The 22,150-nt window shown below is 31.6% G+C and overlaps 4 protein-coding genes across 10 annotated transcripts; 3 read left to right on the forward strand and 1 right to left on the reverse strand.

Moving 5' to 3' along the window:
• Nucleotides 1–709: 709 nt before the first annotated feature.
• Nucleotides 710–3,627, forward strand: LOC133039610 (early nodule-specific protein 2-like). 2 transcript variants are annotated; one of them, XR_009688716.1, is made up of 3 exons: nt 710–1,062; nt 1,658–2,726; nt 3,532–3,627. XR_009688716.1 is itself a non-coding variant. In XM_061118513.1 (2 exons), exon 2 carries the CDS (start codon nt 1,678–1,680, stop codon nt 2,503–2,505), a length of 828 nt encoding a protein of 275 aa, XP_060974496.1. In that variant the 5' UTR covers nt 710–1,062; nt 1,663–1,677; the 3' UTR covers nt 2,506–2,703. The 2 variants fall into 2 exon arrangements, 1 of the variants encoding a protein (XP_060974496.1); XM_061118513.1 differs by lacking the exon at nt 3,532–3,627 and having other exon boundaries at nt 1,663–2,703.
• Nucleotides 3,628–4,356: 729 nt separating this feature from the next.
• LOC115707970 (uncharacterized) lies at nt 4,357–8,582 on the forward strand. Of its 4 annotated transcripts, XM_030636089.2 has the most exons (5): nt 4,357–4,801; nt 5,030–5,137; nt 5,475–6,895; nt 7,319–7,957; nt 8,069–8,582. In XM_030636089.2, exons 3-5 carry the CDS (start codon nt 5,491–5,493, stop codon nt 8,290–8,292), a joined length of 2,268 nt encoding a protein of 755 aa, XP_030491949.2. In that variant the 5' UTR covers nt 4,357–4,801; nt 5,030–5,137; nt 5,475–5,490; the 3' UTR covers nt 8,293–8,582. The 4 variants fall into 4 exon arrangements, with proteins under 4 accessions (XP_030491949.2, XP_030491948.2, XP_030491951.2 ...); XM_030636088.2 differs by lacking the exon at nt 5,030–5,137; XM_030636091.2 differs by lacking the exon at nt 5,030–5,137 and having other exon boundaries at nt 5,480–6,895.
• A 1,715-nt stretch (nt 8,583–10,297) lies between these two features.
• Nucleotides 10,298–13,241, forward strand: LOC115707972 (protein HEADING DATE REPRESSOR 1). 3 transcript variants are annotated; one of them, XM_030636093.2, is made up of 3 exons: nt 10,298–10,881; nt 11,976–12,347; nt 12,797–13,241. In XM_030636093.2, the coding sequence occupies exons 1-3, from the start codon at nt 10,795–10,797 to the stop codon at nt 13,007–13,009; spliced, it is 672 nt and encodes a 223-aa protein (XP_030491953.1). In that variant the 5' UTR covers nt 10,298–10,794; the 3' UTR covers nt 13,010–13,241. The 3 variants fall into 3 exon arrangements, with proteins under 3 accessions (XP_030491953.1, XP_030491954.1, XP_030491955.1); XM_030636094.2 differs by having other exon boundaries at nt 10,442–10,881; nt 12,010–12,347; XM_030636095.2 differs by having other exon boundaries at nt 10,747–10,881; nt 11,993–12,347.
• An 8-nt stretch (nt 13,242–13,249) lies between these two features.
• LOC115707971 (uncharacterized) lies at nt 13,250–16,106 on the reverse strand. The gene is made up of 6 exons (XM_030636092.2): nt 15,821–16,106; nt 15,405–15,668; nt 15,142–15,315; nt 14,944–15,050; nt 14,133–14,455; nt 13,250–14,046 (listed from the first exon to the last, which is right to left on the reverse strand). Exons 1-6 carry the CDS (start codon nt 15,965–15,967, stop codon nt 13,475–13,477), a joined length of 1,587 nt encoding a protein of 528 aa, XP_030491952.1. The 5' UTR covers nt 15,968–16,106; the 3' UTR covers nt 13,250–13,474.
• Nucleotides 16,107–22,150: the final 6,044 nt, after the last annotated feature.

The following is a 22,150-nucleotide window of genomic DNA, read 5'->3' on the forward strand; positions in this document are numbered from 1 at the left end:
TTAAAAAATAAATTCAAAAATTTAATCTATTTTTTTATTTTTTTTAAATACTAAAATAATAAAAAGTGTATCAATACATATTTTTTTGGCTAATTAGAAATTTTTTCCCCCGAACTTTGACATGTACTAAATCATGTCCCTTGAACTTTTTTGGTCGTTAAAAATTCCCCTTGAACTATTAAGATTGTTAAATTTAAGGACTTTTATCTAATTTCATTCAATTTTACTGTTTCAGTGATTGTTTATGTGCTAAACCATGCTCCCCTAACTTTGATATCTACCAAATTATGCCCCTCAAATTTTGATATGTACTAAATCATGCCTCCTGAACTTTCATCCATGTTAGATTTTTTTACTAAAATTAGATAGAAGTCCTTAAATTTAACAATCTTAATAGTTCAGGGGGAATTTTTAACGGCTAAAAAAATTCAGGGAGCATAATTTAATACATGTCAAAGTTCGAGGAGAAAATTACTAATTAGCCTATTTTTTTTGAGTGCATTGTTAGATATTTCTAAAACTAGTACAGGGAAAAAAAAGGTCGTGTCGGGTGGGATAAAATCCGACCTGTTTAACATGGGTCAGGTCTGTTTCAGTCTGATACAAGAGAGTTATCGGGTCGGACCAGATTACTGTAGGGTCAATACTAGGTCGGAGCTGGCCCGGCCCAATTGCCATTCCTAGCCCTTAACGGTCATAAGTTAGTTAATTAGTGAGCTGACCGAAATAGAATATATGTCTCAATTGTAGACTAATTTATTCAGTGATAAAAATCAGATACAACCAATATTATAATAAACCCATACACCCACCCTATTAAATAACCAATATGAATATACTCAACTCCACTTTCGAACAAAGTAAGTTTTTTCTTTAGAATTAGAGGACACGTGTATCATTATGATTTGTGAACAGGAGAAAGGAGAAAGCTATTTAAGCAGAGGATCGATTTTATTCCAAAACAGAGAGGACCTCAAAGCGCGAAATCTCCTTCTTCTTCTTCGTCTTCTTCGTCTTCTTCGTCTTCTTCTCTCTCTTCTCTCGCTCTTCATCTCTTGACTGGTAAGACTGTTATTCCACTTCCATTTTCAATTATGTTTTTCTTTTACTCACCGTATATCCATTTTCGTAATTACAATATGTTTTGATTGAATTCTTTTTCTCAAAATATAATTCTTTTCTTCTTTTAATTAATCATATATGAATACTATGATTTGATCTGCATCTTTAAGAATTTATTGGCATTAATGAGTTGTTTAAGAAGTAGTTTCATTTGGGTGATGATGGATTTTTCGTACATTTGGGTCTTGGATTAATTTTACTTACGAATTTCATCATAATGATCTTGAATTATTTACAGTCTTGATATTTGTTAATTAATGTTCTTTTTCACGACACAATGAGTTCTGTTTCTTTTCTTTAACAATATGATCATGAGTTCTTGATAATGCATTTGGTATTGAGTTCTTTATTAAAAAGAAGTAGTAGTTGTTCTTTGGGTTATGGGTAGTGATTTCTGTATAATAATTTGACTTGTTGAAGAACAAGTCACTAGTTAATGATCTTGATTAGTTAATTTATTACACTTTTCATAATTATGATATTAATTTGGTAATTAAATAATAATATATATGTTGGTGATGATCCTCTTGTGCAGAATAGTAATTGTTGGGATAAATGGGTAGTGAAAGTGATGATGCAACAGATCAATTACTAAAGCCAGAGAATCTCATTCCAAAAAATTTGTTTGATGATGATCCTCTGCCCAGCTCCTCACCACAACATGATAAACTTAATCTTAATGATACTGATGATATCATTAAGAATTTGCCAGACCACTTATACTGTACTTATACTAAACCGAAACCTCATGATCTGAACCCAAAGGCACCAGACTTTACACCCAATGCTTCCCGAATCGAACCACCCCCACCGCAGCCTCAACAACCACAACCACAACCACCACCGCAGCCTCAACAACCACAACCACCACCGCAGCCTCAACAGCCACAACCACAACCACCACCGCAGCCTCAACAGCCACAACCACAACCACCACCGCAGCCTAAACTAAAGCATTTCCCCCGGCCACAACAACCACTGCAGCCTCAACTACATCATTTCCCCCAGCCACAACCACCCGCACAGCCTCAACAACCGCATTTTCCCCAGCCACATCCGCCCATGCAGCCTCAACTACAGCATTTCCCCCAGCCACAACCGCCACCGCATTTTCAGCAGCCCCATTTTCCAGTGCAGCCTCATCAGCAGCATTTTCCCCAGCCACAACCACCACCCTCTGCTTACCATCCTCTGCCACCGCAGCAGCCAAATTACTTCCAAATGCCACAGTCTTACTATCCTCTGCCACCGCAGCAGCAGCCAAATAATTACTTCCCAAGGCCGCCGTCTTACCATCATACTCCTCACCAGAAGCAGCAGCAGCAGCAACCACCGCGGCGACCACCCGATGGAGGAGCAGGACATGGAAGATCAGCTGTCTAGCTCTACTGCTCTAGATAGTTTCTAATATTTGCTTCTGTTTTTTGATATGAGATTATATGCCAATAGACTATTCATTTGTTTATGCTCATATCAACTTTTGGATTATGCAAATATAATAATGAAATGACATTTTTTTTTTAAAAAAAAGGATAAAAAAATCATGTCAGTAATCATTTCAATGCAAATTATTACTTTGTTACAGATTAACTACTTACATTTTAGTGAATTTATATCTTTATATATTAAAAGTACCTATTTAACGGCATTTCTTGGTTTAACATTCTTGGTTTAACAGAATATACTTAAAAATAAAAGAATATTCTGTTAAATTTAACGATTAGGTTTGATCTCCCGTTAAAAAATAAACCCAATAATTAAACCCAAAAAATTAAACAATCTTTTAAATAAATAATCTTTTAAATATTAATAATCTCTTTTTAAATTAAAAAAATATCTTAGCCACATATCTCTCTAACAAACTTATCTTGGGAGAATATAGATAAAATATAGATAAAATATCTAGAAAAGATAATATAAAAGAAGATTGATTGTGTTGGCTTAGAGATTTTTGGGCTTGGGCTTAAAAAAATAATAAAAAAAAAAGATGAAATGGGCTGTAATTAGTATTTACCTTATATGTTTGTGCTTATTTTTAGTTTTATTTTTAATTTTACTACCAAGAGGAGAAGGTTGAAAAATATTAGAATATGAAAATATTATTGGTGCTTATTAGTAATTTGCAAAGAATGTGAAAGTCTATAAATATATAGTTGTGTAGCTATTATTAGATATGAAATGAGATAATAGAACTTTTTTCAATTAGAAAATTAATGTACATTTTACTATTAATAACATACATTATTATAACACAACTATGTTTTACTTACTAAATATACTGACACATATTTTATTTTTATAAAATAAATCGTTTAAATAAGTATACTATTTTAATTATTAATTAAAATAAAAAACTAAAATATTAAATAAAACTAACACTACGTGACTTGGCACGTAACAATCACCTAGTATATATATATATATATATATATATATGATGTGATTATTTTTACGAACAAAATTTAAAATCGTGTAATTTTATAATGATATAAATTCCCTTTCCAAGTATATTTATCTTTTAAAGTATTTAAATCCTATTTTTATAAATTTGAATAAGACAAAATTTACTCAATTTTTATCTTTTAAATTCCCATTTTTATTTCATATTTATTAATATTCTTCGGTTAAGAAAACGCATGGAACTTTTTCAGAAGAAAGAAAAACATGTAGAAGTTTGAAGAATAAATTAAATTAAAATTTACAAAGATATACTATGAAAGTTAGAAAATCAATTGAAAATTTAAATGTATAAACAACAAAAATAATAACAATAAAACTGTGAGTACTCTTTTTTATCACTGATAATCTAGCATAATACTAGTGAAACTTTTTTAATTATGTATAATTTATTTTTATAAAATTTAATTTATTAAAATTATTTTGGACCAATAAAAAAATTTAGTGACACATTAAATTTGCAAAGCAAATGAAACTTAAAGAAATATTGCTACAAAAAAATATATATATGGGGGTTAACCTGAACTTGGAAAGCTTGAATTTGATTAATGTAAATGATCATGTTATCAACCATTTAAGCTACCAAATACCCTCAAACAAATAACATGAGCATAGTTTAATGGTTCCAGATTTAGTGGGTCTCAAGTTCAAATTTTCTTTCCCAAAATAAAAAAAAATGACACATTAATTAATGAGTGAATCAAATTACGTAATAAACATGAACATGAGTTCATGACTATATCACTTACTCGAACCGAACCTAGATCACTTTAATGTTTTTTCTATTTTAGGTAAATGGGCAAGGAACTTTTAGGATCTCAGATAGTTTGCTGTATTTTTTTGTGTAATTGATTTTTGATATTATTAGTAAATTTTATTTTTTTCTTTTATTACAGTAAAGGCGGGAATTTCTATGAAAATATCTGGAAGGGCATTATCGTCATTACAGTAACACCATTCTCATTTGGTGACGTGGGCGTGATCATTGGTCATTCAGTACAAAACGTCTTGCCCTTTAACAAGTCAATGCCAGTATTACGATGACACGTCATCATAAAGATCGCTTACCCAAGCAAACCAAGGAGCTGACACGTGTCAGATTTGTCCATGTCATGTGGACCCCACACCAAACCCTTTAAAATCTATTGACAGAGCTTACAAGCGCCAAAACCCCCCAATATCTCTTTCTCTCTCTCTCTCTGGGCTCAGCACTTTGTAACGGGTAAGACTATTTTCAGTTTCATTTTTCTTTTATGATTTTGGCCTCATTTTCATGTGTTAGAAAATGTTCTTGTTGTGATTACGGATTGGATTTTCAGAAAGAAATTCTCTTGCAATTTGGTGTTTTGATCATGGGTTTTCACCTTGTTTTTTTTTAGAAATTACTATTTAAAAAAAAAAAATCATGATTTTCGTTCAAAGTTTTAAACTTTTTGGTTTTTTTGTTTAGGTTTTTGGGTTCTTGATATGGGTTTCTAAGCATATGGTTGAGCTTGGAGTGTTTGTTTCATCGTTTTGGCTTTGAGTTCCTGTCTTGAAGGGGAAGCTTTGCTTTTGGGTATGGATGATTTTGTAGTTTTTTTGGGTTTTTTCATTAATCCTATTTTGTGGGTTTTCTGATTTGAGTTTAGGTAAATGTATAGAGTTGATGGATTTTGTGGTGTGGTGTTTGTAATGGGTTTCACTCTTGATTAGTTTCTTTTTCTTGGGTATGGTAGAAAATAGTGGGAACTTCTTTCTTGGGATTGTGTGGTCTTAGATATAAATTGCTAGTATAATTAGCTATATTATATCTACAAAGATCATAAGTAGCTACTGATTATTCATTTTTCTATAGGTTACATCTAGTAGAAATGGATTTGTTAATATTCTTTTTGACTCATTTCATTTCTCAGAGTAGATTGAAGATCAATGGAGAATGAAGATTCGGAGCATGAACACAAGCCTCTTACAACTGCTACAATTGAGTCTGCTAGTAGGAGTACTTCTATGAACTATAGTACTAGTGGAGCTAATAACATCTCTCTTGTAATCATGCAAGCAACGGCTCAATCACATTCTAATTACAGACCCCATTCTTATCCCATTGATAATTTTTCTGAATCTGCCCCTAAGACTGAAAAACTTGATGGATCTTTCCTGACCCTTGGAATTGGGAGTACTGCAGATGCTATGTCTAGATGTAATATTTCTGGAGTTGAAAGTATTCCAGTGCCGGCTCCTCAATCAAACACTTCCAATAGCTTAGCCGAAAGTAATTTAAATCCTAGTCCCAGCATGGCTGATAGTGTATCTGATGCTCAAAGTGGTGTCTATGGTCCTACTTTTCTTGGCAATGGCCAAAGGGTTGTGCCTGGTGTCAATGCAAGGTTTCTTTCCAACCCGCGTTTTACTGCAGAAACACCTCAAAATGATCAGCTGCATGCCACTTATCCTGTCAATCAGCTAGAAACATGTGAGACCTGGCTAGCTAGAAGTATTCTACGTGATATACGTGGCAATAACCAATGGGCGGTTGTGTCTGGTGTTAGCTCCTCCAACCCACATTATATTACAGAAACACCTCAAAATAATCGGGTGCATGAGTTTGATCCTGGACATAGAAGGGAGAATTCAAGAATGGGAGGTATTGACACCAATAGTGGTTATCAAGGGCACTCAGCTATACCTTCAATACCTAGAAGCACTCAACTTGGGTTATCTAGCAATGACCAAAGAACTGTTTCTGGTGTTGATTCAAGGAGGTGTCATTTCAACCCACGATATGTTTCCGAGATACCTCAAGGTGATCTTGGATCTACAAGGGAGGATGCAAGAATGGGAGATATTGACCACAGTAGTGGTTATCAAGGTTCAATTCCTACAAGCACTCAACTCGGGTTTTCTAACAGTGGCCAAAGGAGTTTTTCGAGGTTTCATTCCAACCCTCAAAGTGATCCTGGACCTACAACAGAGGATTTAAGATTGGGAGGTACTCACTATCAAGGTCACTCAGCTATTACTTCAATACCTAGAAGCACCCAACTTGGGATTTCTGGCAATGCCCAAAGGATTGATCCTGGTGTTGGTTCGGGGTTTCGTTCCAACACACAATATGTTTTAGAGACACCTCAAAATTATGAGAATGCAAGATTGGGAGGTCCTAACGTAAATTATGGTCATCAAGGTCACTCAACTATATCATCAATGAATAGAAACAGTCATGTTGGGATGACTGACTCCAGACAGGGCAGGGAAACTAGCTTTCAACCAGCAATGGGCCAGTCACAGAATTTTATGGAGACTGTTGGGCCTCAGAGAACAGGGATTTTGATAGGTAACAAATCAGCATCTATTTATATATATAAGCTTTTAGTTTTACACCAGTTTTACTTTGGTACTCAAGCATTTTAGTCCCAATAATTTATTTTTTTCACTAAAATTAAGTTCTTTTATAAAGCTTTCTGTAATTCTTTTGGGTATGTCATGTTCAACTAGGTGTCTTATGCTCACTATTGACTTCTAAAAACCAAGTATTTTTACTAAACACTCAAAATGCCAGAAAAATGTCAAGTAATTTAGAGATGGTTTACCTTTTATATTGCATTTGGTTTCTTTTTTTCAGTGATATTCTATAACTTGCTTTACACGTTTCAAAGTTCACTTCTGTTTTACTCAAATCATTCTGCTGAAATTAATGAAAACTAGTAATAAGAGACTAGCTTTGTAATACAGTTCGATGACTTTCTTGTTTTTCCAGGACAGAGTACTTCAAACACTCCAGTGACAAATAACAATGGCATTTCTCAACCTTGTAGTGTTTCCAGTTCCACTAGACCCTCCCTTAAAAGGGATGTAATACAATCTTCCCAAGCTACTTTCCAAAGTCAACACGATAAGATGAGAAAACGTTCACCAAATTCGTCAGGCGTTGGTTATCACATGGCCCAAGCCAACCATGAGCGTTCTTATAACAACACACCACTTCCAAACCTGCTCCAGACTACTCCCTCCTTCTCACCCCATCCACAGATGCACAATGTTCAAACGTATGGTCCATATCGTCCTCAACATTTCTCACAGCAATCACTGGCTGCTACACAATTTCTCTCAGCACCACACCCTGCTCCACAATATCTCCAACAGCCACAGGCCATTAGACAACTTCTCTTGCAACCACAACCCGCCACACATTTTCTCTCGCAGCTACAGATTGCTCGTCCACAAATGGTCTTGCACCCCCTGACTGCTTCACAAATTCTCTCTCAACCACAGCCTGCTCCTCCACAAACTCTACATCCGAGTTTACTACGTCGCAATAAGAATACTAGAGGCTGTCCAACAAAACAGTCATCACTCAAGACTTCCTGTAAGCCTCAAGAGCATATCAAATGGCAAGGTATTCCTGAGTTTTTTCTTCTTATTTTTAACACCTTTATTTTTATTCTTTTGGCTTGGAATGAGAATTGTTTTGTGAATTGAATGAATTCTGTCTTTTTTGTTTTTACAGATCCAAATCAGACTAAGAAAATAATTGGGCACAAGTGTTTCATATGCCAAAGGGATCTTTCATTATCAGCAGACGGTTCTGCTTTCAGGTCAAATCTTCTCCCACCGTCCGCTATTCTACCATGTGGCCACACCTTTCATGATCACTGCCTTGAACTCAACACCCCTCCTGACCAAGCTACCAATCCTCCATGCATTCTCTGTACCATCATGAAAGAGAGTTGAATCCATTTACTTGAACACAGAATATGATGTTCTCCAAATTTTGTTAGTTAGTCCAGAGTAGTAGACAAAGTAACAAGAGCCTATAATTGTCTCTTGTTTTTACAAAATCTGTATTTGCTGCATTGAATTTAACTATATATAGATGAAATTCTCAACTGTATGTATATATGGCTGACAAAGCAATCAAATTATGGGGGGTACTAAAATAGTTTATACACATTTTTGTTAAGATGGACTAGTGAATAGTTACATTTTATTGTGGTTTATTCTATAGTAAACAATTTATCAAATTTCACATTGTTTCTTTCTGCTATTTTATTTCTCATGTTCATCTGATATTGTTGGCAAATTATTTCTACTTTCAATCAATTTCCATTCATTAAATCCAAATTCAACACTTTCAACTACTAATAATTTATTGAGATTTTTTCAACTAAATTATTAAATATTTTTCTTACTCATTTATAAGTGTTTTATGGTCTAAAATAATAATAATAATTATTACAGAAACTGAAAAGAAAATTACCGGATGTAATAATTTCTGAGTTATTCTTATTTGAATTAGAATGACAAGCAGCAAAACTCATAAGTTAATCTTAGCAATTAGCAGATTATATAAATTTAACTTCTTGCTTCCATAAATGGTTTTAAGTGTTTTAATAAATTATTGGCTATTTATTCACACTGGAAAAAAGAGCTTCATTTATTTTATTTTATTTTGATATAAGAAAGAAGCTTTATTTATGGTCAGCCTCAGCCTTATTTTTGTTTTAATATCATTTTCATATAAGCTCATTTATTTTAGTTTAATAAATATTTTATGGCCTCCAACAATTGAAGCACAAAGAAAACTATGGGAATTAATAATAATAATATTTCTTCTTAGAAAACTTTGCATTGATTGAAGGCCATAATAATATTAAATGGCTTGTCTATTAAAATAGTTTGTGGTACCAAGTTTTTTGTATTAAGTTTTATGAAATTGAAGGCCATATTAAAAATTGCTTACTTTGGCTAGGCATTTTTCATCTTCACTTAGCTGTTAGTTAGTAGTTAATAAAATTAATAAGTTAAAAAAAAAAAATTAATAAGTTACTTATAATAACATTAGGTTGAAATGAAATATTTTCATGCCAAATAATAAAGCATGTAAAATAGAGAACAAATCTATGAAATGTCATATTTATTTTTGTAATTTCAGTAGTGCTAGTTTTACAAGCATGACATTTTATTGTTATTTTTATAATAATAATAATATTTTTGTTTTAAAAAATACTATTTGTGGCATCTAATATAATATTACATATTAAACATATTTACTGTATTTGTATAAGAGAAAAAAAAAAGTTATGATGAATAAATTAATTTTGGTATTTATGAAGCTCAATAAATTATTGTTCAAGGTTGAGGAGAAATAAAGTGGGCCAACACCTCATAATTTGGGATAAGTTGAAATTTACCTCTTTTTTTACACATTAACCAAATATAATTCTAAAATAATTTTAATTGATAAATACCTTCTTTTATAATCAAAGTACCAAATATAACCTCACAAAACTAATCAAAATTAGACTTCCTAATGCAGATAATGGGGATATAACTTATAAAAGTGGGTATAAATTAAAAAGTTGTAAAATAAAAGTAAAAGTTAAAATATGAAACAAAAAATGAGTATAGAGTCTAATTTTCTCTCATAATAATTTCGTTTACAAATCTAATAATCAAGCCCAAATACTCAAAACAAAGCCCGGATCCACTTCGTTACAATTTGGAGTAATAAAATAACAATTTATTTATTATTTTTTTTTGCTGAATAAAATTATTTAATTACCTAAAAAATGAGTAAATTTTGGTGAGACTCCCCAAAAGGATATTCATATATGCTCTTATTTGTCTGAAAATGAATGATCACATGGTAACAAAGGTTGGTCTGATAACTCTGATCCTTCTCCACACAAAGCCAAATAAATTAATTAATTATTCACCAAAAAAAAAATCTTAACTTCCCTCTTATTTTATTTGATTGTTTTCATCTTCCCAAGCCTTGAAAATTGAGAAGAAAAATACATATAAAGTAAAATAATTAATTAATTAATTAATAATGTTCCAAAGTAAAAAAAAAAGAATAAGAAAGGAAAGGACCCACCAAACCAACAATTCAAAGTAAATCCTAACCGTTCAAAAATTCAGTGATGTGGTCCTCTTTGATGATGCCTAGTGGTAACCATGATGATGATGATGATATATATCATATATATATATATATATGAGTAATCATCCTCTTCTATCTATCTTGTATTGTAATGTAATTGAATATTGTATGTGTCGAAAACCCAAAGCAACTCAACAAGGAAAAAAAAATCAAATTTTGCTCAAACCCCACAATTTCAAATCAATTTTACAACATATTATAATTTATAACACTTCTCTCTCTTTCTCCTTCTCCTTCTCTTTCTCTTTCTCTTTCCATGGAAAATCAAAACAAGAATAGAACAAGGGTTAATGGAGGAAGAGGAAGAGGGGGAGTTTTGGATGGCTTTTCTCCAGTTTCTTCCACTAGAATTGATTGGAAGTCTCGAAAAAGAACAGGTACCACTATCAATTTCTTTTTAGTTTCAAAAAAAAAAAAATTGGATTTTTATTTACTTGCATGAAATTGGGGTTTTGCATGAGTTAGGATATGTCTCCCCATCAACAATTAATATCTGGAAAAATTCATGTGAAATTAAAATGAGTTGATCACCAATCAAAGTTAATAAATTCTGCTGCTTCATCATGATTTTTAAACTTTCTTTCTTAATTACTTACTTAATTACCGTATTTACTTTTGAATTTTATGATGATACTATCTTGGGAAAATTAGGGGTAAAAAAAAGAGAGTTTTGAGTGTTAATTTGGAAATTTGGAATTGACCCTTTACAAATAAAAGTTGTTTTTGTTAGTCAATTATGTAAAAATCAGATCTTTCTTACTCTGGTTTGGAGAAAAAGAGAGATAAACAAAATGAAATGACTATTAGTTTAAGACTATTTTAGCTGACTTTGCTCTTACGTTACTTCACTTGGGTTTGGTTTAAAATTGGTTGGCTTACCTTCCTATTATTAAATTATTTTTATTTTATTATTATTTTTAATTTTTCTTGCTTGTTCTGCCACATCTTAATGATAAGTAGGGCTATGTGAAAATATATGAAAATTGATGTATATTTTTATAAATGGAGTATGTGTATGTCTTAACTCTTAATGATATTTTAGTGGTTGGTCTTTTCTTAAGAAAAACATAATAAAAATATAATGGAAGACCTTAATTTAGCTAATTTTGATTTCTATTTTTTATTAAAGAAAAATGTAATAGTCAATATTGCCCCCCTTTGGACTTGATTATAATTTATTACAATCAAGCCCCTTTCAGATTTTAAAGTAAATTTACATTATTATTAATATAATTCAACTATTGGAAAATAATAATTTTATGTCAATTTTTGGCAGCTTATGATAGGCACCCAAATATTGTGGAATGAGAAACATTATTTGTAATACATTAATGATTGTTTATGATTAGACTCTATGACCAACCAACCTCTAATTTTAAGGCTTTTACAAAAAAATTCAAAGTGATGTGACACAAGACAATGTAATGAATGGAATTTTAACGTTTAAAATTTCTCTTAATTTATTGGTTAGTTTTCTAAATTGTTTAGACAACCAAAAAAAACAGGTAAAGGAAGGGATATAGAGAAGGTGATCACAACAAGAGAAGAAGATAATGATGTTAATATGAATGAAGAAAATTTTCTCTCTAATGAAGTGAAAATGGAGGATGCAGAAACAACTCCTCCTGTACTTTCTGAACGTAGAAAGGCTTTGTTTGAACCATTGGAGCCTACAACTCGAATAAACCGACAGCGGCCAACGGCTGAGTCTTTGCTCCCCATGCCGGACTTTGAAACCGCCACTTATCCCCGCGGCTGGCAAATTGGCAAGAAGAGGAAGCTAGTCAATGTTGATGTTGTTGAAAGCATGAGGAGGATTGCTGTTCAAGAAATGAACAGACAGGTAACTAGTTACTAATTAGTAACCATTTTCGATTCTAAACAACATTTGACTCAATTTGATATAATTTTCGTGTCAGTAGCAGACTCAGAATTTAAATTTAAATTGAGAGGGTGTACTTTTTTATTTTGTAAAAGGGGTGGACCTTTTTAATAATTTATACAAATAAGAGTTTGATTTGAACCTTGACAATTGTATAAGATAGTTTAACATATTATACAAAAACTAACACATTACTCCTACATACCATTTTTAATTACAAATATATATTATAACTAACGAAATATATACATTTTTTTATCGATTTTTCCTTCCTCGCCTATGTGGGTCCGCCCTGCCCCGGTCAAAAAAATCGTTGAAATGGATCATTTTTGCATAGTGATGTTAAAGTAATGTCTATGTATTTGTTTTGTTTTTATTATGTTGTCTTGTATTTATTTTTGGGAGGACAGGATAAGGAAATTGATGATCTAAATGGGGTAGTTGAAGAGGATGGTTGGCTCATAGAACACCTTCAAGCTCAACTTCAAGACGAAAAGAACAAAAGGGCTGATGTTGAGAGAGAAAATGCAACGCTTAGAGACCAAATCAATATACTTATGAACATGTTGCAAGATGGGGAAGAAGTCCCAGATGAGGATGAACCACCTCATGATGAAACCTAGTTAGCAAAACCCATTTCCTAGTTTTAAAAATACCTCCCTATATTATATGTATATGTTTCATCAATTTTTTTGTTTCTTTTTACAGAACTGTTATGAGAAAAAAAAAAGGAGTTAGAACCAGGAAAGTTGCATATACATCCTTAGTTTTTAATGAGTGTTGTTGTGGTGCAATTAGCGCTTTGAAATAAACATGTTTTCTTTTTGTAATGAGATTTTATTTAGTTGTGTAGAAGTAGAAAATCTCATATAATATCATTAAACTTGTATTATAATTCAAAAGAAAAATACTGATTTACAAGCTGAAGAGGCATTAGAGTGGGAGACAATACAAAATATCTACAAAGCAAAACTACCCTATTAGTCTTTCAATAAGTATATAGCTCTTAGAATACAAACATGTCTACATCACTACATCTCAACCTACATTTTTTACTTTTTACAAGAATTTTCTGAGGGTGGTTTTGATTATCTGGCTTGATTATCAGAATCTTGGGACAGGTTAAACAAAAACTGTGGTAGAGAAGCTATTCTTGGAAGAGAGAGAAGAAGCTCCCCAAATGAGTCTTTTCTGGACATATCTTGAGGTTGCTTGCAATCAGAACCATCAATGGAGTTATCCCTTTTAGACTCAGATGCCAATCCAGAGTTTGAGTTTATTTGGCTTGTTTTCGCTTCAGTGTTTAAATCTACAATACTGTTGTCATCATTTATGGATTGGAAGAGTTGGTTTGCTGAAGAATCCTTCTGTAGAAGGCAACAGAGGGAATTGACCCTTGTCATGAGAGACTGCTCATCTGAGGCCAAATTAAACTGAGAATCATTAAACAAGTACTGGGTAATCTCCTCCAGAATGCCCTTGTCATTTTTTTGCTTTCCGGACGAGGCGGGGTTTGTTGAAGAAGTCATCTTCTCAGATATGCAATTTCCAATGTGGTTCACTAGATCACTCATTGACATTGATGGGTGAATTCCAGGAACTTTGATTTGATCCCAACTGCTTAGCATCTTCGAGTTCTCGGCTCCAATGCCCTTGAATTCTAAAACAAGTATTCACTCAAAATTAGTGCTACAAGAAGATGATCATATGAGTATTGAATTCTTTTATTTTCTTTTCATTTGTTACCTGAGCAAGCTGAAGAGATTTCAGAGCAATAACTTTCAGGAGCTCTGTTTGTGAATTCCTGTTCATTTATGGAGGATGACTGAGCACCAGATGTTGATGTTGTATCGTGTATCCCAAAGAAAACAGGCCTGTCTTCCGTCTTTAAATCAAACCCATTGCTAAGTTCATTCTTCTCGTCAGTAGTAGTTATTCTGGTTTCAAAATAAGGAGACTCTAGCACAATCTCTGGCTGTTGACTTAAACAGTTCAGACGAGGGTCACATTGGATAAGCTTTTCAAAATGCTTCCCTAATAAGCCTTGTGGACACTGTAGAAAATGTTGCCTGTGACAATATATAAAGGACCCGGTCACAATCACTCGTTTGAAAACATAGCTTAGAAGCTACACCATGAAAAGTTAGAAACATAAAAGGGGAATCACAGATTCCAGTTCTAACCATTATTTGGTCAAGACGAAGAAGTAGCGTAAAGGAACACTCTATATTAAATAGCTTGAGAATAAAGCAACAGCGGCACATATACGAATACACACCCAAATCCAATATATCTCTTTCTGACCAAACTATTCAAATTTTAGATAAACATAATTTTGTGCCAAGTTCAAGGTCAAACTTTTGAAGATCAAATACACACCAACAACGTAGAATACATATTGGATAATGACCAAGTCTCATACACACACATCACTATCCCTCATAATCATTTACACACCAATAATGTTGACCACGATGGATAAAAATCTAGGAGAACTCGTACCACAAGTAATATTCCTCACAGTAATGATTAGAATAATATGAAATGAAATCTATACCTGTGTATGGTGGCTTGTCCTCCAGTAAAATCTGACGTTGTCTGCCACAAGGTATGCTTTCTTGGCTGTGGATTGGTCTCCCTAAAGAAAAGGGGCGGTCTAGCCAACTATACCAAAAACAAGGAAACTAGTCACATCACAATCACCATGATTGATCAAATTTAGTACCGCTTTATCTTTAATAAATAAAAGAATTACCACAACATCCAAAGTCCCCGGAGCATCATCTGGATAGTTAGCCTTGAGAGCCACAATATCTGACCACTGAATTTCTATCTTGTTCTTAAGGCTACCATCAAGTACTTCCCATACAAGCTTATGTTTTGCAAAGTAACATTTTGCAACTAAATCACCTTCATACCTTGACTTGTACTGCAACTCCAAAAGAAGAAAAATCAATATAAAAGCTAAACTCAAATTGAAAATGTTTCCAAACTCAATAATTAAAAAGTGGCATATACCTGCCAAGTTCCAATCTTTAAAACTGAAGCTGGAAAATTGGAAGCCTTTAGTTTATCTGTATTACTTAACATAGAATTTCCCCCCTTTAGATTTCTCTTGCCTAAAGTTGACAATTTAGCTGCACTATGATCTTGTGACAGCTTCATTTGAATCAAGTCTAAAAGAGAGGGACTTTTCCTGAGACGCAAACCCAGTGGGCTTGGCTCATTAAGAGGATTGAACATCGAAGATTGCTCTCCTAATGTATCAGAGTCCATATTTTCCTGCTTGTCCAAAAAAAAAAAAAAAACTACTTATAAGAAACTGAAGATTGAACTATTTATATGAAAATTGATCAATCAAACATATGAATTGAAATACAAATAATTATCAAGATTAATCATAAACTAATTTCAAATAAATTAAAATAGGAAACCTGAGAAGACGAATCGAGTTTGGGTCGCTTGTGAAGAGAATTGAGAGAATCAGATAAGTCTTCAACATCGATCTCCATCTTCACCGTCGCCTTTCTAGAACCCTTACCTCTCAACTCGGCCATAGCCGAACTCATCAGCTGAACCATGAGAAATTAAAGAAAAACAGGGTGAGTCAACACGTACCAATCGCTGAGTTTCGTTAACTCGCTGAGTCGGTATTCAAAACCAGAGAAGAAGGGAAAACTCGCTTTCAAAAAAAAACAAAAAATGGCGTCTCTACAACTGAGTTTGTTAATATAAAAAGAAAGAATCACCACTTGACACGTCATTTCGTACACGTGCCATGCGAACACGCCACGTGTCAACTCCACACAAGCTTTGACGAAGTAAATGACCGAAATGCCCTTAAGAGTTGAAGAGACGCGCATTGTTGGCGGGGGTGGTAAAATTGTCCGAAGAGGGTTGTGATTGGGCATGACGTCAGCAAAATTGGAATGTAGTGGTGGAGTGGTGGGGGGAAGTCACGTGAGGGAGCACGTGGGAGGTGGAGTGGATAAGAGGGGGTGGGACCCAGGGAGAGAAGGGTTCGTGAAGGTTCAGCTGACTTAGTATTGTGTGATTGGGTAACGGTGTTGGCGTGTTTGGACACGTAAGATTTCCAGTTCAATGGATTTGCTGACGTGGCGTTTTGGATAAACTTGGCTGACATGCTTTTGTCTTTTCTTTGTCGACACCTTTTTAATATTATTTTATTTTTAATTAATTAAGTAATTAAATCTTCACTTATTTTTCAACTTGCCCATGCTTTAATTTTTTTTAAGAGGGAAAAGCAAAGATTGGCTTTTTATTAGGTGTCTCACCAATAAATATTATAGAAAAATATATATAATTATTCTTTAAAAGCTTATCTAGTATACATTAAATAAAAAAATAAAATAAAACCTTATCTAGTATAGTCTTCTTGTCTTTATTTTTTCTCTTTTTTTCTTTTTAATTTTTTTAAAATAATAATTAATATGGGTGGTGTGGTGTTAAGCCTTCACGCCTATTTTAAGGAATCTATTTAAATTAGAATTGAAGAGGAATCTTACCTGTGTTTTTCGAGTGGAATTGATAGTTTACTTGTATGAGAATTTTATCAATCCCATAACCATAAGATAAAAACATTAGAAAATATGTATATATAATATTCTACTCTCAAACAATGTTAGGAGTGATTTATATTAACACCAAATAAATTTGAGGACACAAATTTAAAAGGGTAGAAAATTATATGTTTTTAGCTATCAAACAAGATTAAGAATCAATAATAGTTATAGATATAGTTTAGTACTTAGATTTTAATGAGGGATTAAATTGTCCTCCATTATCAAAAAAAGAAAAAAATAAAGGTAAAAAATTAGTAAGAATATCGCCAAAACTGAATACAAATTACAAAATAAAAGCTCTAACGTACACTATAAAAAACAGTTAATTTTAGTGACAACTTTTTAGTCACAATATAAACTTTTTGTGATTAAATCTAACTTTTAGTCACAACAAAATGTTACTTGGGACTAAAACATAGTATTTAGTTACAAGTTTTCACTAATTTAGTTTTAATCACTACAAGTATTGTGACTAAAAATATATTTAGTCACAACAAATTGTAATTTTTGTGACTAATACCTTTAGTTACGGACCTTTTAGTCACAACCAGGGACGAACCCAGTAGTGCTTATATGGGGGCTATAGCCCCATTAACAAAAATATTGTCTTTTAAAAAATTAAATGTAATTTTTTTAATTTGATAATTGTAGACTAAAATAGTAGAAAAACCCTCACAAAATTAAATAAATTTAGTAAGAGTGATTATAATATAGGTATAAATACTTTTTAATGATAAATAAATCCCTACAAAGTTCCGTCACTGGTCACAACATAAGAATAATAATTTATAATTAGTCAATGGTCAAAGTGGAGGAGATAAAGAAATAAACAAATGAAATCATTGTTTATTTATATATATATATATATATATATTTGAATAGAAATCATTGTTTATATTTTATTGTTTGACATATTATATAAATAGATATATGAGAAAAAGAGAGATGGGAAGGGGGCGCTGACTGAGCGAACCGTGTCGCGGGTTAGTGGGGCTCCAGGGGGGCTGGGACAGCCATATGGGCTGGGCTGGGCTTTCATTTAATCATTATCCTTCTTTTTTTTTTATGGCAGTTTTGTCATTTTTCTCCATTCCTTTTCCAACTCTGCTTCTTTCATTTTTTTAATTCAACCAAAATACACTTCTATAATCCAATTATTACCAACATTATGTAATGAGTCAAATTAGGCAAAATCATTCAACAAAATATTTTGATGGAGAACTAACTTAGTAAATGTCATATAACTAGTGATTGTCCCATAAATTGATAAAGATCTCTAAGTCTAAATATATAGAGTTGTAGTAATTATGATCATGATGTTATTAAATAAAAAGAAAAATATATAGATCAGTTCATTTACTTTTTTTTATCTGCTATCTATCTTACAATCTGTTTCTAATTAATTTCTGTTCTCTAATTTATCATATCAATTTCATACATCAGTTCATTTACTTTTCTATCTCACAATCTGTTTCTAATTAATTTCTGCTCTCTAATTTATCCTATCAATTTCATACATCAGTTCATTTATTTTTTTTTCTCTGCTATCTATCTCACAATTTGTTTCTAATTAATTTCTGCTCTCTAATTTATCATATCAATTTCATACATCAGTTCATTTACTTTTCTATCTCACAATCTGTTTCTAATTAATTTCTGCTCTCTAATTTATCCTATCAATTTCATACATCAGTTCATTTACTTTTTTTTCTCTGCTATCTATCTCACAATCTGTTTCTAATTAATTTCTGCTCTCTAATTTATCATATCAATTTCATACATCAGTTCATTTACCTTTCTATCCCACAATCTGTTTCTAATTAATTTCTGCTCTCTAATTTATCCTATCAATTTCATACATCAGTTCATTTACTTTTTTTTCTCTGCTATCTATCTCACAATCTGTTTCTAATTAATTTCTGCTCTCTAATTTATCATATCAATTTCATACATCAGTTCATTTACCTTTCTATCCCACAATCTGTTTCTAATTAATTTCTGCTCTCTAATTTATCCTATCAATTTCATACATCAGTTCATTTACTTTTTTTTCTCTGCTATCTATCTCACAATCTGTTTTTCAATTAATTTCTGCTCTCTAATTTATCATATCAATTTCATACATCAGTTCATTTACTTTTCTATCTCACAATCTGTTTCTAATTAATTTCTGCTCTCTAATTTATCCTATCAATTTCATACATCAGTTCATTTACTTTTTTTTTCTCTGCTATCTATCTCACAATCTGTTTCTAATTAATTTCTACTCTCTAATTTATCATATCAATTTAATACATCAGTTTATTTACTTTTCTATCTCACAATCTGTTTCTAATTAATTTCTGCTCTCTAATTTATCCTATCAATTTCATACATCAGTTCATTTACTTTTTTTTTCTCTGCTATCTATCTTACAATCTGTTTCTAATTAATTTCTGCTCTCTAATTTATCATATCAATTTCATACATCAGTTCATTTACTTTTCTATCTCACAATCTGTTTCTAATTAATTTCTGCTCTCTAATTTATCCTATCAATTTCATACATCAGTTCATTTACTTTTCTATCTCACAATCTGTTTCTAATTAATTTCTGCTCTCTAATTTATCCTATCAATTTCATACATCAGTTCATTTACTTTTTTTTTCTCTGCTATCTATCTCACAATCTGTTTCTAATTAATTTCTGCTCTCTAATTTATCATATCAATTTCATACATCAGTTCATTTACTTTTCTATCTCACAATCTGTTTCTAATTAATTTCTGCTCTCTAATTTATCCTATCAATTTCTTACATCAGTTCATTTACTTTTTTTTCTGTGCTATCTATCTCACAATCTGTTTTTCAATTAATTTCTGCTCTCTAATTTATCATATCAATTTCATACATCAGTTCATTTACTTTTCTATCTCACAATCTGTTTCTAATTAATTTCTGCTCTCTAATTTATCCTATCAATTTCATACATCAGTTCATTTACTTTTTTTTTTCTCCGCTATCTATCTCACAATCTGTTTCTAATTAATTTCTGCTCTCTTATTTATCATATCAATTTCATACATCAGTTCATTTACTTTTCTATCTCACAATCTCTTTCTAATTAATTTCTGCTCTCTAATTTATCCTATCAATTTCATACATCAGTTCATTTACTTTTTTTTCTCTGCTATCTATCTTACAATCTGTTTCTAATTAATTTCTGCTAGCTAATTTATCATATCAATTTCATACATCAGTTCATTTACTTTTCTATCTCACAATCTGTTTCTAATTAATTTCTGCTCTCTAATTTATCCTATCAATTTCATACATCAGTTCATTTACTTTTTTTTCTCTGCTATCTATCTCACAATCTGTTTCTAATTAATTTCTGTTCTCTAATTTATCATATCAATTTCATACATCAGTTCATTTACTTTTCTATCTCACAATTTGTTTCTAATTAATTTCTTCTCTCTAATTTATCCTATCAATTTCATACATTAGTTCATTTACTTTTTTTTCTCTGCTATCTATCTTACAATCTGTTTCTAATTAATTTCTGCTCTCTAATTTATCGTATCAATTTCATACATCAGTTCATTTACTTTTCTATCTCACAATCTGTTTCTAATTAATTTCTGCTCTCTAATTTATCCTATCAATTTCATTCATCAGTTCATTTACTTTTTTTTCTGTGCTATCTATCTCACAATCTGTTTTTCAATTAATTTATGCTCTCTAATTTATCATATCAATTTCATACATCAGTTCATTTACTTTTCTATCTCACAATCTGTTTCTAATTAATTTCGGCTCTCTAATTTATCCTATCATTTTCATACATCAGTTCATTTACTTTTTTTTTCTCTGCTATCTATCTCACAATCTGTTTCTAATTAATTTCTGCTCTCTAATTTATCATATCAATTTCATACATCAGTTCATTTACTTTTCTATCTCACAATCTGTTTCTAATTAATTTCTGCTCTCTAATTTATCCTATCAATTTCATACATCAGTTCATTTACTTTTTTTTCTCTGCTATCTATCTTACAATCTGTTTCTAATTAATTTCTGTTCTCTAATTTATCATATCAATTTCATACATCAGTTCATTTACTTTTCTATCTCACAATCTGTTTCTAATTAATTTCTGCTCTCTAATTTATCCTATCAATTCCATACATCAGTTCATTTACTTTTTTTTCTCTGCTATCTATCTCACAATCTGTTTCTAATTAATTTCTGCTCTCTAATTTATCCTATCAATTTCATACATCAGTTCATTTACTTTTTTTTCTCTGCTATCTATCTTACAATCTGTTTCTAATTAATTTCAGCTCTCTAATTTATCATATCAATTTCATACATCAGTTCATTTACTTTTCTATCTCACAATTTGTTTCTAATTAATTTCTTCTCTCTAATTTATCCTATCAATTTCATACATGAGTTCATTTACTTTTTTATCTCACAATCTGTTTCGAATTAATTTCTGCTCTCTAATTTATCCTATCAATTTCATACATTAGTTCATTTACTTTTCTATCTCACAATCTATTTCTAATTAATTTCTGCTCTCTAATTTATCCTATCAATTTTATTATTCATTTCATTTACTTTTTTTTCTCTGCTTTCTATCTCACAATCTGTTTCTAATTAATAAAATAAATATTTAAAAATAAAAAGATAATAATCTTTTTTCTTTTTTTTCTTTTTTTCATTTTTCTTTTTTCTTTCTTTTCTTTTTTCTTCGTTTTTTTTTTGGTTATGGGGATTCTTCCATTTCTGGGTTTCAAGTTTTTGAATTTACCAAGTTATCAATTTAGAGATTTTGCTTTAATGCGAGTAAAAAAGAATGGTTGACTATCACCGAAAAAAGCATTCCTGCTAAGTAACAGAGATTTCAAAACTCCAAGCTCTTGCTAAACTCCGGTATTGGACCGAAGAAGTTGTTATTCATAAACTAATTGTCCTAAGGCCCGAAATTTGATTCAGGGCATCGATATCGATTTTCCGAAAAGACCCATGTTGGTAAGATGGAGACCGGTAATGATTCTGTCGTAACACATTACCCCTGTCCACCGAGACGAACATGGGGAAGAGTTAGGAACCCATGAAGCGAGAGCATTGGTTTGTGTAAACAACTTAGGCCATCTTTCTTTGTTGGTGCTATCTAGTTTGTAAATGAAGTTT

Source organism: Cannabis sativa, chromosome 1, assembly GCF_029168945.1.
Source record: "Cannabis sativa cultivar Pink pepper isolate KNU-18-1 chromosome 1, ASM2916894v1, whole genome shotgun sequence".
NCBI classification, from domain to species: Eukaryota; Viridiplantae; Streptophyta; class Magnoliopsida; order Rosales; family Cannabaceae; genus Cannabis; species Cannabis sativa.

Excerpts from the sequence above, each read along its gene's own strand:
- LOC133039610 (XM_061118513.1), top strand. The coding sequence starts at position 1,678 with ATGGGTAGTGAAAGTGATGATGCAACAGATCAATTACTAAAGCCAGAG.
- LOC115707970 (XM_030636089.2), top strand. The coding sequence starts at position 5,491 with ATGGAGAATGAAGATTCGGAGCATGAACACAAGCCTCTTACAACTGCT. Across the intron at positions 6,896-7,318 it reads GAGAACAGGGATTTTGATAG|GACAGAGTACTTCAAACACT; the intron begins GTAACAAATCAG and ends TTGTTTTTCCAG. Across the intron at positions 7,958-8,068 it reads AGAGCATATCAAATGGCAAG|ATCCAAATCAGACTAAGAAA; the intron begins GTATTCCTGAGT and ends TTGTTTTTACAG.
- LOC115707972 (XM_030636093.2), top strand. The coding sequence starts at position 10,795 with ATGGAGGAAGAGGAAGAGGGGGAGTTTTGGATGGCTTTTCTCCAGTTT. Across the intron at positions 10,882-11,975 it reads GAAGTCTCGAAAAAGAACAG|TTTTCTAAATTGTTTAGACA; the intron begins GTACCACTATCA and ends TTTATTGGTTAG. Across the intron at positions 12,348-12,796 it reads TTCAAGAAATGAACAGACAG|GATAAGGAAATTGATGATCT; the intron begins GTAACTAGTTAC and ends TTGGGAGGACAG.
- LOC115707971 (XM_030636092.2), bottom strand. The coding sequence starts at position 15,967 with ATGGTTCAGCTGATGAGTTCGGCTATGGCCGAGTTGAGAGGTAAGGGT. Across the intron at positions 15,051-15,141 it reads CGGGGACTTTGGATGTTGTG|TTGGCTAGACCGCCCCTTTT; the intron begins GTAATTCTTTTA and ends TTTTTGGTATAG. Across the intron at positions 14,047-14,132 it reads AATCTCTTCAGCTTGCTCAG|AATTCAAGGGCATTGGAGCC; the intron begins GTAACAAATGAA and ends TACTTGTTTTAG.